This window comes from Lepidochelys kempii, chromosome 2 (genome assembly GCF_965140285.1).
Source record: "Lepidochelys kempii isolate rLepKem1 chromosome 2, rLepKem1.hap1, whole genome shotgun sequence".
Classification (NCBI taxonomy): Eukaryota; Metazoa; Chordata; order Testudines; family Cheloniidae; genus Lepidochelys; species Lepidochelys kempii.
Window position 1 is genome coordinate 97,474,087 of NC_136381.1, and position 20,076 is coordinate 97,494,162.

Here is a 20,076-nt window from a genome sequence, read left to right on the forward strand (position 1 = left end):
GGATGAGAGGTTTTTTCCCGCTCTGGGCATCTACGTTTCTTACTTGGGTGTGGGGGAGGTCAGTAGGTCTTTGGAACCCAGAGAATCAGGGTAATCTGCTGGCGGGCTGCGAGACAGTATTTACATTGACCGTCTGCAGGCACGGCCGCCCGCAGCTCCCAGTGGCCTAGGGTCACCGTTCCTGGCCAATGCGAGCTGCGGGAAGTGGCGCAGTCCGCAGGGATGTGCTGGCCACAGCTTCCCGCAGCTCCCATTGGCCTGGAAGACTTAAGGCACTCAAAGGATTTATCGTTGACAGATTAACTGGAGTCTCTGCTGCTTACGCGTAACAAGACCCACTCAATCACCAGCCTCCCATATGTCTTCGGTGCCTTCCAATTCCAATTCATCACCTGTTTTGGCTGGAGCTGCCTCCTCAGTTGTCTATAATCTTACAAACCAGATGTACAAATTGTAATGGTAGGTTAATATTGATGTAAATTCCCTTGTCAGTTACAGATTTTTAACATTTTAGGGGTTTTAAAAATGAAGACGCTATAGTTTATGTTGTTCATATGAGGGTTATTCTAATTACTTCAACAACTTTAAATCCCTGAAGGATTTCCCCCCCATTTTTAACATAATACAAATTTTTAAAACATTATACTTATTTAAAAGAGACATGGTAAAAATAAACCCCTTGTTTTACCACACAGCATAAGTACATAAGAATGGCCATACTGGGTCAGACGAAAGGTCCATCTAGCCCAGTATGCTGTCTTTCAACAGTGGCCAGTGCCAGGTACTTCAGAGGGAATGAACAGAACAGTTAATCAAGTGATCCATCCCCTGTCACCCATTCCAAGCTTCTGGCAAACAGAGGCTAGGGACACCATCCCTGCCCATCCTGGCTAATCGCCAATGATGGACCTATCCTCCATGAACAGATTTAGTACTTTTTTGAGCCGTGTTATAGTCTTGGCCTTCACAACATCCTCTGGCAAAGAATTCCACAGGTTGACTGTGTGTTATGCGAAGTAATATTTAACCTGCTGCCTATTAATTTTATTTGGTGACTCCCTAGTTCTTCTGTTATGAGGAGTAATTAACACTTCCTTATTTACTTTCTCCACACCAGTGGAGGAAGAGAAATTCGCTGTCACCCAGAGAGCAATGGTAAGGCGAATGTGTAAGATATCGCTTCATGATCATATACCAAATGAGGAGATCAGAAGGTGTCCAGAGGTGACTGATGTAGTGCAGGCGACGTACAACGCAAAGCGAAGATAGGCAGGTCATGTAGTCCGCAGGCAAGACAAGGGGTGGACAACCCTCATCAGTAACTGGATTCCCAAAGACCATAAATGACTGCTGGGCAGTCCGAAAATGTACTGGGCCAATCCCACGACAAAACTTTTAGCCAGAAATGGAAAGAACATGCTCACAACAAAACAGAATGGCGTGGCTTCGACTTGCGCTCGTGGAGCCATGGGCAAGGACAAGCCGGACAAAGGTGACATCACATGGTCACTACTGACTAGTACTAGAAAGCTAGATCCACTTAAATGAAATGCTGTGGGTTGTAACCTGTTAATGTAACCTGAAATATTACTGTTAATAATAAAGATACAATTAATTCAAAAAGTGTTAGATGGGGTACTGACATTTACATATAATTATAAACTTCAGTAATCAAACATTTTATTTACAGAGAAGCTTCTTAAAAGCAGTATTAAAAATAACAGCTTTGTTTTTAGACTGAAGACAATGAAAAAATACTATTGGCAAGCATTTGATTTACAGAGTATTTTAAGTATACTGTAGCATGTGTGTCTTCAGGCTTACCTTCCAAAGCACATTTCTGAGCACTTTTACTGACAGCCAGCAGGGACAGTAAAGCACCTGCAGCAACTCGTTTCCGCACATCTTTAGAGGATTTTCCTTCATAGCTCTGCAAATGAGTAAAGATTTATCACTACATTGGAAAAGTAAAACATATACTGGAGAAATGTTCATGATCATGTTTATGCCTGTACAAGTGATGTACCATTTTGAGTTCTCATTCTGATGACTCAAAATTAGATCTGGGCAAAGTTTTCATTTTGCAGGAAATTTCAATATTTCAAAATTTCCCACAAGCCAGAGATTATGAAAATTTTTGTTTTGGAAACACCAAAACATGGTGTCTATCTGCTTTAATTGGAGAGAAACATGTTGAAGTTAGAACAATTAATTTTGTTTTTTCTCCCCCGGCCCAACTGTCAATCTGTAACAAATGTGTCTATATGGACGCTATCTTTTGCTGGGGAAAAGTGGACAGGAAGATTAGCTAGATATTGGGAAAGTGACTATGTTAAGACTTTACACTAAACCTAGGGATTGAGTTTTTAAATACTATGTGTACTGATCCTGCTATATCAAGAGAGCTGCAAAAATCCACTCACCAATTTGTAACTTTCCCTAGGGAGTAAGTGGGGAGGAGCAGATACGACATCAATTTCTACAGAATTGTAAAAGTCACTCTGCTGCTAATTGGTACGGCTATGAACAGAACCTCAGATATATACTTGAGATATTCAGCAGAGAAGAGCCCTAAAAACAGATGGAACCCATAAGGTTGTGGAAAGGCTAGAGTGTATGCCCACACAACAGCAGTAAGGAGGTTCTGAGGTTGTAGGGGAAGAGGGAAAGGTCTCCTCCCTTCCAGCCGTCGGAGTGCACTAGAGGGAACTTAAATTATCAACAAAGATAGCACTCTAGTAAAAATCCTACCATCTACAACAGAAATTCTCCTGAGTGCATTGCACCTAGACTTCACAGATTGTACCCCACCTGCTTCTATCTTACATATCATCCCCTGGCTATTAGCTTTAGTCCTCCAGCTAAAAGTCATTGTCCAGTATGTTTTTCAAACCCTAAATGTGCAATAAATTAATTCTTGCTTTAGGGTTATTTACTGCAGAGCTTAAGCAGTTAGACAGGCCTGAATAAGAGAGTCAAAATAGGAATGAAAAAGAATAATGTTTTTCGGACAGGAAAACAAACATTTTGATTATGGGTATGTCTGCACAGCAAAGAAAAACCTGCAGCTGGCCAACTCAAGTTCACGGGGTGGATGAGACGGGTTGGGGAATCTCTTCTGCTAAGATAGCAACAAATGAAAATATAGAATGAAGTACTGTTTATGAACAGTTCATCAACCACTAACAGATTTAACATAACTTGAAAAAAATATGATGCTGTAGTTCTTATAGGTAGGTCACCTTTTGGTTGAAGTAAGACAGTTCAAGGAAATCACCTTAGGAGAAATGAGTAGTGTGTAGAACTGGAAGGCATCAAGAGAAGTCAGGAGAAATGGAAGCTAAATAAGAATGGTGTAGTTTGGGACGCAAAGAATTGTATGCACTGGTGGTTGGAAATAAGAGGGAAATTTTGAGTTGGTTGTCTAACTCTCCTTTGGGCCACTGAAAATCTCTCACTAAGCCCTCCAGCTGGGAAGTCTCTCAACAGCAGAAAGCTGACTTTGGGCTTGATTTACCTCTAGGTATGCTAGCTTAGGTGAGTATAATAAAGAATGGAAGGGTCTGCGAGAGTGTAGAATTGTGGCAGCACATACTACCTCTCAACCCTCACAAAGGAGTATGTAATTAACCATCTCAAAATGTGACTGCTCCTAGGAAGGGAGCGGCATGGCCAGAACAGCTGGGAGTTGTGCTGAGTCATTATGCAAGCATCTCCAACAGCAAGCTTTTAACAAGCTCCAGAAGCAATGTAAAGATTCCTTCCTTAAGTGGAAACCCCAAGGAAAGTGGTACCAGTTGGTGTAAATCAAGCTTTGAAGAGCCTTAAACCCACAGAGCAGGTTAAGTTTCCTATTAGACACATTTGGAAAACTAAAACCACCCCATAATAAGTATCTGGTGAAATGAAATGGAAGTTCAGTGACATTGCTAGTCATGGCTAACGTTTTGTTTTCCACATACAATAGCAATTCTTCTAACAGTGGGTAAATGCATCTTAGCAAGTATTCTGCTATTTCTATAATGGAATTTGGGGATTCATATTGGAGTAGTGTATGATAAAAATTAAAAGATTTACACATTTTAATCTGTTAGTTTTCCCAGATCATTAATTACATTTTGAGTTTCTTCCAACTGAAGTTGCCAAAGAGCTTTCGTGATTCAACCACATTTTATGCACTTCTCTTAATAAGTAGTAAAGGCTTTTTTCCTGTGCTAGCCTGTCAAATGCTAATTGTGTATATCTTGCCTCATACTTAAGAGTAATAAGTGTTCTCATCTCATTAATATTTGATATATATTTACTAATTGGTCTATCATGTTGCTTTTCTGTAATCTGAATACCCCATTATGTGACCCCTTAGGAGTAAATAAATACTTCTAAGTAAATTAGGGTACTTATACAATATTCTTACTCATGTCTCAAAAGTTCATTTTTTCTCCCCCCCCCCCCCGAACTGTCTTGAGAAAACAACTTTAAAAAGTCCATGTTCTCTCAGAACTCATCCCTTAACATATTCCCTACTACTCTAAGTGGAGCAAGTACTGAGAGGTTAATCAGAGACCACAGTATTAGATCAATCACAGTAAGTAATGATTTAGAAATGAGAAATAGATCACTGCTACATTAGATGCACCTTCTTTTAGGTCAGACACTTCTTGGCATAGACGGCTTGTGCTCTCTTGGTTGGGGCTAAGGATCGGAGGGCTCAAGGTACAGATCAGGGCTATACATTCCCAGAAAGCATAGGGATAGTTTATAATTTTGTCAGTGAATGAAGAACACTGTCTCTACACTCACTGAAAAAGTTATGAGCCCTCAAAGGCCAAGACCTTGACCATGGCCTGCACTTCCCTTGGATGACCAATGCTTGAAGCCACAATACACATTGCATGGTCACTGCAGCGGCCATATATCTAGCTGAGGGGTCTGAGCCATCCATCGCTGCTTGTAAGGCTGTCACCAGCTGGGCTTCCCTATGATGTCCTTAAGAACCTTTCAGCCAGTGCTGGTGCCAGCCCATTGGGAGGCCCTATGCAGGAATATTTTTGGCCCTCCCCCCACAAAGCATACTAATAATTAATAGGGGGCCCTCTTGAGCTGCTTGGGCCCTAAGCAATTGCTTAGTCTGCTTATGCCTGGCGCCGGCTCTGCTTTCAACTGTCATGAGGGAGCTTTGTGAGAAAGGCACTCACCCTGTCCCAGGTGAGAAAGTCACACTTGTCGCAGCAGGGCCTCACAGTTAGCTTGGTGCATGTGCAGTGAAGCAGAGAAGTACAACTTCCTTCCAAAGAGGTTGAGTCATTTGTACTCCTTGACCTTAGGCATACTTTTGCTGATTCTCGATTTCTCCTACATAGCTAGTACAATGAAGGAGCCTGAGATGGGGTGAGTGGAAGTAATAAAATCATCTGGGGGTCACCTAGTACCTCTTTTTGATCCATTTCATCATTGGTGGTATAGTGGCTGGTGTCTGCCAGAAGGGTTAATGGGAAGGATGATCCTGATGAACAGAAACTGACAGAATGTCACAGCTTGATTATTTCAGAGAAGTTCCACAATGTCTGACTCTCCAACAATCCTCACAAGGAGCTCCTGAAATGCTTTAGAATTGTTAGGTGCCAGCACATACCTCTTTATCCACTAATGAAGAGAGATTCTTTAGTGGCAAGATAGGGAGGAGATGTCACTCTGTGCCTGGATCTGGTTCCTCATGATAATTCTGGCATTGGTAGCTTCACCAGGGATACCATCTGAGGAGAGTGATCTCTTTCTTGATGATGGAGTGACCCCCTTTCAGTGCCTGACTGACAAGACACCGAGGTGTCACTGCTGGCTTTGACACTGATGTTGAGGTTGGGTTTGGTGCTGGGGCTATAAGTGCTGGCACCAGATTTTTTTTTTCCTTTTTTTTTCTTTCAGTTTCTTCTCCTATGCAATCTTTAGTGTCGCCATTCTGACTGAAGGGCTGTTACATGATACTGGCATGTTCACCAATAGAATGCTGGACAAGGTTGTTCCAAGTAAGTGGAATTATAGCCTTGCTCTTCCAACTTGTGTCTCATAGCAGAGAAGGACAAGAATACAGAGCATCTGCTCAGAATATGAAATTTCCCTAAGCAAGAGAGACATTTACTGTATTCATCCTTCAGAGACAGACAGGGCTTGAAGCTTGCAGGTTTTGAGACTGTCATTTTAAGAGCCCTATATAGGGTGTGAGAGTATAGAGGCGGTCTCACTAGAAAATTCAGTTCAGAGGGGTCACACCAGTCGAAATCAGGAGATCAGAAGTAGTTCTGAAGACATGAAGAAGTTAGCCTGAGCTAAGTGTGAGAGACACTTGGCAAGTTCTGTCTTATTGTCACAAGCAGCAAGAGGAAACTGAAGGTTGTGGCCACTGGAAAAAGGGGTGAATAGTGAGGTAACAAAATTTGCAGATGAAATAAAATTACCCACGATAGTGAAGTCTAATGCTGACTGTAAATACTTTAAAAGGATCTCACAAAACTGGGTGACAAAAATGGCAGATGAAATTCAATGTTGATAAATGCAGAGTAACTCACATTGGAAAACATAATCCCAACTATACATACAAAATGATGGGGTCTAAATTAGCTGTTACCAATCAAGAATTGATCTTGGAGTCATAGTGGATAATTCTCTGAAAACATCTGTTCAATTTTCAGCAGCAGTCAAAAAAGCTAACAATGTTAGGAACCATTAGGAAACGGACAGATAATAAAAGCAGAAAATATAATGCCATAATCCATGGTACGCCTTCACCTTTAATTCTGCATGCAGTTCTGGTCACCTCATCTCTAAAAAGATATATTAGAATTGGAAAGCGTACAGAGAAGGGCAATAAAAATGATTAAGTGTATGGAACAATTTCTACATGGTGAGAGACTAAAAAGACTGGGACTGTTCATCTTGGATGAAATGACTAAGGGGAGAATACGATAGAGGTCTATAAAATCATGAATGGTGTGGAGAAAGTTAATAAGGCAGAGTTAGGAACGTGTCTTCACGTAACACAAGAACGTGGGGTTTCCCAGTGAAATTAATAGGCAGTAGGTTTAAAACAAACAAACTTCATTTTTCCTTACTTCTTCATACAATGCACAGTCAACCCGTGGAATTGTTGCCAGGGGACGTAGTGAAGGCCACAAGTATAACCGGTTTCAAAGAAGAATTAGATAAACTTATGGAGGACAGGTCCATTAATGGCTACTAGCAAGATGTTCAGGGATGCAACTTCATGTTGTGGGTGTGGATGACAGGAGATGCATCTACACCTCTGATTACCAGAAGCTGGGAGTGGATGACAGGAGATGCATCACTTGATAATTGCCCTGTTCTGTTCATCACCTCTGAAGTATCTGGCACTGGCTGCTGTCGGAAGATAGGATATTGGGCTAGATGGACCACTGGTCTGATCCAGTTTTGCCATTCTTACATTCACACCACCCTTTATGTCCACGCACAAGAGCTTGAGGTGTCACAGGGCACATGAGAGGCCCCAACAGTCACTGCTACCCAAAGTTTTTCAAGTCTCACGTGTGTAAATAAAGCACATCTACAGTAAGATCCACACCGACACATACTTGAAAAAGAACTATTGTTCCAGCATTGTGGCAAAATAATGGCATTAATATCACTGGGAATCTAGGTATCAGAACAATAAGAGCAGTTAGCCATATTAATTTATAAAGAACAAATTCAAACTTGACAGCTTCTAGTGACTAAAATAGTTAAAAATAGACCGATGTGGATATTTCAGTTTTATTAAATCATTTGTTATAGTTTCACATGAAATCTTACTATTACCACCAAATATACAACGATAAAGTGCAGGTAGTTAAGAGTAAGCCAATGAAAGTGATAGGAAGCTGAAGGACTTATGAGGAAAGAGAAGTTAAATATATAGCAGCTAAGTGATAAGTAATGTAAGACATATTAATGTTCTACAACTGACAGTGTAAATATCAAGGAGGGAAAAGAATTATTTAGGGTAGTACAAGGAAGTATAAAGAGGAGTAATGAGATGACATTAGGAAAGAGAAAACATTTTGGTTAATATCAAGAAAATTGTCCTGTTGGTGAGATCTATTACGTTAAGGAACAGTCTCCCAATGGAAGAGATAAAAGTTCAGTGCTTGGCAGATTTAAAACTAGATAGTACAATGCATTAATAAAAGTTTTGTATGCAATAATCAGACACTAGCAAAGAATGGACTAAATGGCCAAATGGGTTTTCTCAGTTCCTAATTTCTATGATTATGTGATGTTAAAGAGCACTCTGCTGCTGTCATTTACAGGAAGAAAAACAAGGTCTCAATCCTTAAATATTCCAAGGCATATCTGGAACAGTAGGAATCCTTTTGGCCAAAATATCGAATTATTTCCTATTTAAATTTGCATAATGATATTCTAATTATGTAAAATGTTCCCCTGCAGCTTAAAACAGATATTGTATTCACTTCCTACCCTAAACTATTATGTAATGTTGCTGTGTGGTGTTAAACAGCTGTTGTCTTCAAAGAAAGCTGTATAACAGTGGTGGGAAGAGTGATTTATATATACAGTTTATGAACCAGTTTGTTTGAAGTGCTCTGGATTCTTTAATAAGACTATTTCTCAAAATAGTTGACCGAGCTTTTAATTAGACATTCAGCATTACAATAGAAAGATGATCTCAGTCATATAATCAAAACCATAATACCATTGTATTAATTTATTGAATATATAAATTTATACCTGAATTATTAATTCATTAAGTTTGGCTCCTGATGCCAAACTTCCTTCAGCTTCATCTAGAAGAAAAGTAATTGTTGGGTTGGGGCAAATATTCTGTTTATCTTGGAGCTGCCTTTTCCCCTCTTCAGCCAAGAGAATGGAGAGGAATTGCAAACTGGCCATATATAAACTGGGACATATGGTAGACAGATGCACACAGTCACAAATTGTATCTAAAAGGTCAAATACATAACAGATTTTTTTAAATTTCAGCATCAAGACATGGTTAAACATTTCAGACCTGGAACGGACTAATCCAAGGCATATGCATGGGTCAGGGAACAGCACCCTAGTGCTTGCAAGAGATATCCAATGAGCTCTAAGTATTTGCTCCTAAGTTTAAAAATATATTTCTGTATTCTAAATTTATGGAAAGTGTGAATGACTAAGTATTTCATATTACACTTGAAATTAAAAGAACAAAACCACAAATGAGCACTGAAACTGTTTAGTCAACCTTCACTTGCTACACGAGTCACTTGCTTGAATATTTTAGACCAGAGCTTGCATTATACTGAAGACAGCAACAATCAGAAGCTTTTCATTAGAAGCTGACTCTGTTGGCAGAAGTGCAGTTAGGCCCTGGCTCAAAAAGTGACTTAGCACATGCCTAACTAAAAGCATAGATTTCAATTGGACAACTTAGGTGATTAATTGTAGGCACATGCTAGATTACCTTGCTTAATCAGGGTCTTAATTACAATAATTAAATTATTATTTGTGTAATAGATTAAACTATTATACAATAACAAGTGACTACATATTGACTCATGCAGCAAGAAAAGGTTTTGACCTTTAAAACTATTTTTCAGGCTTGTATGTTTTTGTTTGCTTTCTTACGTTTTAGATAAACTATCAGTGTAAGAAAAAAACAAAAGCAAAAAACAGTATGCTGTGGCTCAGTTCAGCCTCTAATTAAAGCTGATTTACTTTATCCCAAAGTTTAGAACCAGAAACTGTTAAAGTCTATAAACAAAAAATATATATAGAAAGCTGTGTTATAGCTGAGAAATTACTTTACAGAACTATAGAAGAAAAAGCTATAAAAAACAAACAAGGGTAAAAATACACTCCATATCTTCTCAGTAAAAAGCAGACGCATTTTGTTTATTGTTATTGACATGTCCTTTATAAATATTTGATAGCATCTAATAAGAGGTCATCCTCATTATTAGCTGCAAGGTCTAAATCCATCTAAGAATAGGCATTACCAATTATTGCAGTCCAATGTTTTCCAAGAGCTGCTGTCACAGATGGAAGAGCAATTTGGCCACTTTTCCTTAACAGTATAGCCAGAAGGCTAAACAAGTCTGTCCATGTTTGGTGAACCGCAGATGTTAACTCAGTATCTGCGAACAGAACATAGGAAGTTCAAGCTATTAACACAGAGAGAGAAATCTGGATATCTAAGCCTGACCACAGAAACTTATCTTTAAAATAAGAAATGATGAAAAAAAAACCCAAACAAACTTGCAACACCCCTATCCCATAGGCAAATAATTCAGCCCCAAACCAATTTTAACTCAGTTTCTCCCCTTACTTCGTAATAATGCTTGAAGACTAGAGAGTAAATGGCTAGCAGATATAAACTTCTAAAAATTAGCACATAGCAAATGAAACATGTAACTACAGTTTAACATACAGTGTTAGGAAAGATGGTACTGATTTTTCTAAGATGTGCATCTGTCTGTCTAGACAAGAGAAGTATCTACATATTACCCAAGCCATCCAGAGAGCGAATGGAGAGGATCATTAAGGTATTTCCCAAAAGAGGTTTCATTAGCTCATCCTGGATCACAAGCTGAGTATCTACCAATAAACATGACTGTAGAAGCCTGGACACTGAAGACAAATACTGAAGTAGGAATAAAACCTGTTAAAACAGTAAAAAGGACACAAAAGCTGAATCCTTGCAATCTGATTTTACAGTATGTTAAGACCTACTTTAGGCAACACCACATAATACACCTTTTTAGATATCTATGTCTATCTATTTATCTAAGAACATAAGAAGAATGGCCATAATGGTTCAGACCAAAGGTCCATCAAGCCCAGTACCCTGTCCTCTGACAGTGGCCAATGGCAGGTACCACAAAGGGAATGAACAGACAGGTTATCAAAGTGATTCATGCCCTGTCACCCAATCCCAGCTTCTGGCAAACAGGCTGACCATTCCTGCCCATCCTGGCTAATAGCCATTGATGGACCTGTCTTCCATGAATCTATCTAGCTCTCTTTTGAACCCCGTTATAGTATTGGCTTTCACAACACACTCTGGCAAGGAGTTCCACAGGTTGATAGTGCATTGTGTGAAAAAAAAATCTTCCTTGTGTTTGTTTTAAACCTGCTACCTATTAATTTCATTTAGTGGCCCCTTGTTCTTGTATTATGAGAAGGAGTAAATAACACTTCCTTATTTACTTTCCCTATACCACTCATGATTTTATAGACTTCTATCGTATCCCCTCTTAGTCGCCTCTAAATATACGGTTGGCAGAATTTGATTTTTTTTTTTTACTTTTTTTGTCAATTTTTATTTAAGATTTTTTTATTTTTACTGATTTTATTTTTAAAGTTGTGGGGGATAGGGTTGAATTTAGGGTTAGGGTAGTACTTACAGCAGGGGGCTCTCTCTGTGGCCCAGGGGCCCAGACACCAGGGAGCAAGGTGCTGGGAAAGCAGCAGTCATCCTGGACCTGCAGAACAGAGACCCCCAGCCACAAGAAGGATTATCCTGTGGCTGTGGGGGAGGTCACTCCACTGCTGAACAGTTTCTGCCAGGGACGGCTCCCACACTCCTGGCTGTTGAGTGAGCGAGCTGGGCTGTGACAAGGGAGCTGCAGAGGGCTCCCTACACAGCTGTAGAGCTGGTGACAGTGGATCCCTGCTGGCATAAGATGCGGAGAAGGCTCAGGGTCCTGTCTGGGCATAGCAGAGACTCCTGGCCAAGGCTATAAGGAGTCGTCGTCGTCATCCTCTGCTGCAGTGGAGGGCACCCTGCTGCTGACTAGTTCCTAGAGCCCCCCACAGCTGAGCTGAGGGTGTCTTTGTTCCACTGGGCCAGGATTGCAACCTTCCCTGCACCATGTGCCTGCAGAAATTGGGTGTCACTGACCCCACTAACACACTCACCAGCCAGGAGTGTAGCAGCCACCACCCTGCAGGAACTGATCTGCAGTGGGGTAGCCTTCCCTGCCGCCAGCAGCTCGTCTTTCTCCTTGAAGTCCTAGCCACGTGCAGAGTCTCTGCTCTGCAAGGCCAGGACAACTGCTGCCTCTACTGCACCTTGTGTCTGCAGGGATCAGGTGTACAAATGACTACCCTGTCACAGACCCACTCACTCCCATGACAGCAGGGCTGCAGAGGACTCCCTGAATGGCTGCAGGGACAGTGACACCTAAGCCCTGTAGATATACCTATAGTTACTCATTGATTTTTTTGTCACTGATTTCAGCATCAGCTGAAATTGACATGGTCATAAACATGCAGCTAAGGGTAGCATTAAAAATCCCTCCTTTACCTGTAAGGGGTTAAGAAGCTCAAATAACCTGGTTGACATCTGACCAGAAGGACCAACGGGAAAAGAAGATACTTTCAAATCTGGCCGGGGGCAGGTTTTGTTTGTGTTCTTTTTGTGTTCTCTCTTGAGACAGAGAGAGAGACCAAGCAGGTAATCCTGCTCCTACTGAAATGAAGCATCTAAAATTACAGAAATTATAAGTAATAGCAAGGAAATGCATTAAGATTATCTTTTGTTTTAGCTTGTGAATTTTCCCTATGCCACGAGGGAGGTTTACTCCTGTTTTTGTAACTTTAAAGTTGAGCCTAGAGGGGAATCCTCTGTGTTTTAAATCTTTTTATTACCCTGTAAAATTACCTTCCATCCGGATTTTACAGAGGTGCTTCTTTCACTTTTTTCTTTATTATAAAGTTCTTCTTTTAAGAACCTGATTGGTTTTTAGTGTCCTAAAAACCCAAGGGTCTCGTCTGTGCTCACCTTGTTAACCTATTTGTTTGGTATATTATTCTCAAGCCTCCACAGGAAAGGGGGAAGGAGCTTGGGGGGGATATTTTGGGGGGGGGGGGGGGGATAGGGCTCCAAGTGGCTCCTCCCTGAATGTTTGTTTAAATCACTTGGTGGTGGCAGCAATATCGTCCAAGGACAAGGAAAGGAATTTGTGCCTTGGGGAAGTTTTTAACCTAAGCTGGGGAACATAAGTTTAGGAGGTCTTTCATGCAGGTCCCCAGTAAACATAGTATATTTTCCTCTCAAGTTTACATAAGAATTTGATTGGATAGGTTATGATTTAATGTAATTTACATGACAGTTTAGAATAGCTTTGATACAGCTGTTCTAAGATATTGGGTAGATACAATGTAAACAAACTGATAGGGTTGTGTAAGTTTAGGACTCAGGATTTCTAAATTCATACAGTGCATTTCATAATCACATACAACTAACCTGAACTTTTGTATGTTCAACGTGACATGGATGAGGCAGAGGAGCTTTCAATTCCAACATACATCTTTCAACCAACCTAGCATTTACAAGACTAATGGAAAATATAGGATAAATAGTTTGTCGGAGTAATATATATTTCAACTTTCATGCAAAACAAAAGAAACTATATTAATATGCTATTAAAAATAACAGTACATATCATTAACTTAGAATAAAATACATTACAGGGATGTGACAATTATCCCCAAAAAGTTATATTATTTCAAACCCTAGCGCAGATGCAGTTATACTGGTATAAAAGGTGTTTGTTTTTTTTAAAAGCAAAATAGTTTTACCAGTACAACCACTAGTGTTGATGTTGTTATATCAGTAGGGAGGTGCATAATTCTACTATAGCTTATTCCCCTTCCTACACAGGAATAAGCTACACAGGTATAAACACCTTTATATTGGTGTAACTGCATCCACACTAGCAGGGTTTTTATTGCTTTAATTACACTAATATGTAATGTGTAGACAAGCCCCTAATAAAAGTCTTTGAAATTCTAAAGGCTGTCCTGCACTAAGATATAACTAGCTAGAAGCTTCACTGTTTAAAAACACTGTCAAATACTTCCTTCATGTGACCAAAAGTAGCTCTGAAGACCAACATACCTGCAAGTGCTTCATATGTCACAGGTGGATCAACCACTACAGTTTGAAAAATTAAACCTTTTTTGTAACATACTATAAGTACATTTGTTCTAAAAATATATATTAACTTTAACCTAAGTATCACTTTAATGTTGTTTAGTATTAACAGTTTTTGCATTTAATTACTTTGAGTTCTTAAAAAAACAAAAACAAAAAACAAACAAAAATAGTGAGCGTCTCAAACCTAAGCCCTCTCTCAGCTGCCAAACATCACTTGGAGATATAGGAGAGGGGAAAAGGACAAGTCCCATGCTGTCAAACTCTACTTTCCCCTCCAAACCAAACTTTCCAATATACACAAGCATACACTTTGTGCAATTAAAAATATCACAATGAAATATAATCACTTACAACTCTCAATGTCTGATGATCACATATTCAAAAATGGAGAATAAATAAATACCCATCTGAACAAAGGTTAATCATTACCAAAGGGAAACAGGAGATGCATACACTGATGTAAACCTGTACCAGAAAGACTCACTGAAAATAATGAGAATCATCTGTCTGGAAGTGGGTACCTGTTCCGAAAGCATAAAATGAACACATGCGTCTGCTAGCTTCATTTAAAAAGCGTTTGTGAACATTTCAGAGTACCGAGAGCCAATCAATACCTGTCACAAAGTCCTGGTTAGAAACATGGATATTGCTGATCCTGTTCTAGTTTTCCTCTACTGCTGCACCTGTTTGTAGCTCAGCAGTTATTGATCTCTTACCTACTGAGCGGTGTTAGTAAGTGTGCTTGTCGAAGAGCAATTCCAGTGTCCTTTGGAACAACCACCAGCAAGTTGTCCAGCAGGCTGCATACAGCTGACAGGAGAGGAGGTGTGACTAGAGCACACTGATTAGACAGAACAGCAGTCTGGGGAAAATCATGTGGACTTGGAGATGCTGTTGTGGTTGTGTCACTCTGACCTAGAACACAGCGACCAAAATAAAAACACTCATCCAAAGATAAAACAGAGCGATTACATAATACAAAGAACTATACATATTATTTGCTACCCAGTGTATCCAACTTCTCTTTAGATTTTTAAACAGTAAAACAAGGGCTTCTTGGAACAAAAAACATATGAAGTTTCACCTCAAACTACAAGAAATCAAATATGGAATGCTGCTTGGCAAACTGTGGCACAAGAGACCTGAATGAATAATCAGAAAGACGACAAGTGGGAAACATTTAAAATAATGAATGAAATATCTGTATGTAGTGTTCCTTAACTGTTGTTTTTATTTAATCATTTGTGATACTAAAATATATTATCAAAATTTATATAAATTAAGTAAGACAATGCCCAGATTCTATGACTGAGGAATCCAGAGAAGCCTATTCATAATGCTAATTTGCCTGAAAATGTTAAAAATATAGTTTTTCATTTTAACAGATAATTACTTTAAAAACAGTTTTGAAATAATCACTCTTCTAGAGAGGGCCGAAGTGTGTGGGGTTTTTTTTTGTTTGTTTGTTTGTTTTAAGATTGATGACAGATTAGGAGAGATGGAGAAAGAATGAGACAATGAAATTCAAAACAGAAGATCTTTATGTCAGACATTTATTTCTCTACTGAAAGCTTTGTGTTCTGAAAAACTGACAGATTGACAGCAACAAAAACTGATGTCCATCAAACATGTGTATCTCTAAAAAGATTAGTGCAGGCTTCCTTACATAGCTATGCCAGGAAAGCTCAGACTTTGTGCCCACGTAACGTGGCCCCACTGCTGAGACCACCAGTAGGAACACCAATTAGTGCCAACTGTGGTGATTGTTTTTGCAATGCAGACATCTGTCCATTAGTAACTGACAGACCATGAATTTATTTCAGATAGGCTACAAAAAAGCCACCACATGCAACTTTTGGTTATTACCAACTTGTTAGTACATAGAACCTTTTATTTCTAGACTTCTAGGTCAAATGAAGGTCAGATAGCCAAACCAGCCAACTTCCAAAAAGATACTTTTTAAAATTAGCTATAACTTTAAGAAGTAGCTGTTGTATTTAATGTTCATGTGTAATTCTCTCCCTTCCCATAAGGATAATGGATTTCCTACCTTCAATTCCACAGAAAACCTCATGTAATATTGCTAATCTCCCCTGACCCCAAACCAACCAAAAAATGTTTGTGTCCATGGATACATTTAAAAATTAAACTCAAATCTGGTTTACCTTGAGCCATAAGCCGGTCAACTGGTATTTCAGGGACAAAACAAGCTGATGCTAGCGGGGTAGGGGCCTGCAGCTCATCAACACTCCTCAATGACGGCGATGCAGAAAAGATCTAGGAAGTCACAAAAGCAAAGCAATCAATTTACTCTTTGTAACTATTATGGTGTTTATTGTCCGAAGATAGCTAATTTTTCAGGAACAAAGTGTTTGGGCGGGGATGGGGTAGTGTGTGTGTGTGTGTGTGTTAATATTCAGTGTTAAAAAGCAGGTTCCTGGAAATACATTTAAAAAAACCTGGCCTCACCTGAAGCTCCACAGTGCCAGTGACACATGCCCAGTGGTCATGATAGACCACTAGTGCACCTCAGCCTTTTCCACAATTCTTTTCAACTATTCAAAATGGAATAAAATCAACCACAACAGAACTTATTTTTTGTCACACCTTTTTTAATCTCTAATGAACATAGTTAAATGTTCAGATAACCAGAGTAGCAGTAAGCAAATAGCTCTTCCCTTAGCAATTGCTGTGGATACACAATAGTTGGTCGTGAACATTACACTAACTGTTTATTTAATACAGGTGCATTCAATGGACAGTTTTTTGAAAACACTAAGCTCTGATCCTGGAAAGTATTATGTAGGTGCTTAACTTCAAATACGTGAGCAGCCTCACTGAACTGAAAATGGGGCTACTCATGTTCTTACACGTGAGTGCCTGTGTAAGTCTTTCTAGGTTCAGGATCTAAGTCTTCTCTTTAAACACTTTATTGTAAAATGTCTTGTTACTGCAAACCCTAATGAAGGACTACAGACCTGCTGAGGCATTTCAGTTTTCTTGACTGGTAGATGTTCAATATATTGGAAGCCTTCCAATCCCATTCCGTTTTAATTCTGAAAATCATGATTTTTTCATCCCCCTTGAAAAAGAATCTGAATCACTGAAGCATTTAGATTTCAGCTTCTCATGCTGTCTGGCCACAGTATGATAGCCAGCGTTGTCATTGTCTCTCTCTGTGGACGCCTATTTCAAGTGACAGGCCTACACTTCCATTTCTCTCAGCGTGGAACGCTATTGTTCACACAATTTTAAGACTGGATCACTACATTACAGCATGCCGCTTACCAAATATATTTACCTACAGCCCTAGGTCCAGCTCATTTTGGTCCCTGGTATGGAATCCCCTCCAGAAACTGTGACCAGCTGGTACAAGCAGGGTCAGAAAATAGCTTATTCAACACAGTATGATTTATTTAATCATAGGAACATTTCAAGCAGAGAGAAGGCTCAAAAGTATCAAAAGCCTACGTGTTGTCTTACTAAACTTAGCCTTTCTTTTCCAGTTTAAATGTGTTCTGCTTAACCCAGGCACCTCCCCAAGCATTGTGACTGGAAGAGACAGGTTGTCCCCTACAAATGCTGCCTCTCAAACAATCTTACCTCTTTTCCCACCCCCCTCAGTGTGTGTTGCTCAGGTACCAGGATATCTTTTAGCTTTTACCAAGTCCCTTTGTTGAGAAGCTCCTGCCTGAAGTTTTTCCCACTCCCTTCAGGGCCACCAGCCTGCCTGCTGGTGAGAACATGGCATGGGTCAATTTACAAAGAAACTAGCACCTGTACTGTGTGTCAAATACCAGGGATTGGGGTAAAGAGCCCCATAGCACTGAGTTAACCATAAGGCTCCCTTATATCTGTCACCCACTGAATATCAAACAGGGATTCCCACAATGTTCATAAAAAAAATACAGATAGCTCCCCCAGTCTTCACAGATGGTTTGATGTTTCTTGAATAAGGAATGTAGAGCAAGTATCCATGCTACATTCTACAATGCCTACCAATCTGAAGTCAACTGGAACCAGGCACCTAAGCAGTGGGCTATCCTGCCCCAGACCTATTTCTGGATTTGGTTACAATCACAGTGACTGTTTGGACTGGAAGGACGGGTTGGACTTGTTAACTGATCTGGATTTCCTCTGGGTCTTCCATGTCCAGGTTTTACCCCTGGAATAAGAGCATTCCCTTCTCTTTCTCTGTAGATAAGAACAAAAGGCTTCATGCAAAGCCCATCAAAATCAATGGAAAGATACCCCACTGATTTCAATGGGCTTTGAAAGGAACCTCTGCCCTTGCCTGAGGGTTTGTAATCAGCCTAGGACTTCGCTGGAGTGAGAAGCCTTAGCTTGTCCATGTTCTCAGATACCACCTTATCAATCTTTCTCAAACATGAGTCCACCAGAAAGTTTTGAGGCACCAAGAATGCACTTTAAATAGCTATCTGCTAAAGCCAGATGTGACATCTAGCTACTGAACTAGCTACAACTCTTGCTACTAGTTTCATGGAATCACAAATGCAGTAACTACAGATATTTTCCATAATACAAGTTGAATTTATTATGAGATTGTGTCTTTTTAGCTTGTTGTACTGGGATATTGTGGCTCTAGTGAAACATGTGGCAGCAAATAGAGCTATCAGGGATTCTGAAGAAACTTCTAAGAGCGGCTTCTATCTTTTTCTCTGCAGGAACTTTGTGGGAAGTACAATTCCTACACTGGCTTTGAGGAGAACGAAGGGGAAAGTTTCTATAATCCTATACAGAATTTCAAAGCTTGCTGACAGAGCCTTTTACCTTTGTTAGGAGTTTCCCATTCCTCCTTGAAAAAGAAATGAAGTTGAATGGAAAATTTTCCTTATGCTTCTCAGGTTCGTCGTTACTGTGATCCAATGTGGAACTTCCCTGCTTTGGGGGAGATGCTAGAGGTTGTGGAAATAGACGAGCACCAGGAAAGCTTTTGGGCTTTATCCACCCAAAAAAAAAGCTTTTTTTTTTTGGTCTTTTTGATTTCCTTTTACCTTTTGAGCATATGGTAGTCACCCCAGAGGACCTACTTTTTTTGCTCTGTTCTCTCCTTTTAGATCATAACCCATCCTGGTGGAGGTGTCCTGAGCTTATTCACATCACACATAATGCTCCTCATTCGCCAATATATATAACTGGAGATGAAGTGCAGGGGATCATCCTAACAGAACTCAGATCTTCCTTTTGCATAGACGGAGAGTCAAAATGGATGTCAGATTCCTCGTCAAGTGGTCTTAACTCACCACTTAAGAATCAGGGACAGGAGTCTGTTGCTTATCCCTTTAGAGGTGGACCAGACCAGGTTGTTCAGGGGGAACTTTTGGCTTACTCATGAAGAAAAATCCTTGAATGAGCAGAGACCAGTTTGCTGAATCCCAAGTACTCAAGAAGATTGACATCTCTGTGAAGTAGTTTCTGAGCAAGTGTTTGCTGATTTGGGGAGATCTGAGGGTCTGAGAGGGTCTCTTCTCAGATGGCGTTCACCTCTTCCTCTTTGACTTGCTCAGCTTTGTTGGGAGGGACATGGGGAGGAAGAAAGAAAGTAAAAGAAAGAAGGAGAAACGGATAATGTGAAAGCGTTGCTTGCAACTTCCTCAAATCAACTTCAAAAGTTATGAAGCTAATGGATAACACAGGAGTGTTGAATCACCACTGTTTGCATCACCAGAAGCAGCTAATCTGATACAAGGAGGTTTGGCCAATCCCTGCAGGCCCACAGACAGGTCTGAAGTGCCTTGGTACATTCAGAAAGAAAGGTGTAGCACAGTGATCTTGTAATTCGGTAAAGATCAGGATCCAGAAATAAAATAAACCCAAACTACTTAAAAAAAAAATCAGAAGATTGGGCGTGGGATTTTTTTTGTTAATCAAATACAAAGCAGCAGTCACAGTGGTCAGCAAAGGGAAGAGATGCCCAATTATGGCCAGATCTGCACTGATTCAGCACTGCACCTTAACTCTGAAAATCTTTTTACTGATTGGCTAAAGCCACAAATTCCTTTCTTTTTAAAGAAACTCTTCAACAGTCATAGAAAATGCTTTAGTAAATAATGTTACATAAGCCAGCAAAGCCGTAACTGTGCCGAAGTGTTGAAAGAAAGCCC

General features: G+C 39.9%; 1 protein-coding gene across 11 annotated transcripts in view; it reads right to left on the reverse strand.

Moving 5' to 3' along the window:
• Window positions 1-20,076, reverse strand: part of RTTN (rotatin) — a 145,464-nt gene that overhangs the window by 31,000 nt on the left and 94,388 nt on the right. For 10 of the 11 annotated variants that reach the window (XR_012157271.2, XM_073331729.2, XM_073331722.2 and 7 more), the window contains 7 exons: window positions 16,117-16,228; window positions 14,668-14,866; window positions 13,259-13,349; window positions 10,516-10,669; window positions 10,008-10,145; window positions 8,758-8,969; window positions 1,825-1,930 (listed from right to left, as the gene is read on the reverse strand). Coding sequence is in view for 10 of the 11 variants with exons in the window: in XM_073331729.2 (XP_073187830.1) it covers window positions 1,825-1,930; window positions 8,758-8,969; window positions 10,008-10,145; window positions 10,516-10,669; window positions 13,259-13,349; window positions 14,668-14,866; window positions 16,117-16,228 (1,012 nt within the window). In the remaining variant the exon portion in view is untranslated. The remainder of the gene's footprint in view (window positions 1-1,824; window positions 1,931-8,757; window positions 8,970-10,007; window positions 10,146-10,515; window positions 10,670-13,258; window positions 13,350-14,667; window positions 14,867-16,116; window positions 16,229-20,076) is intronic. The other variant, XM_073331724.2, reaches the window with a different exon arrangement.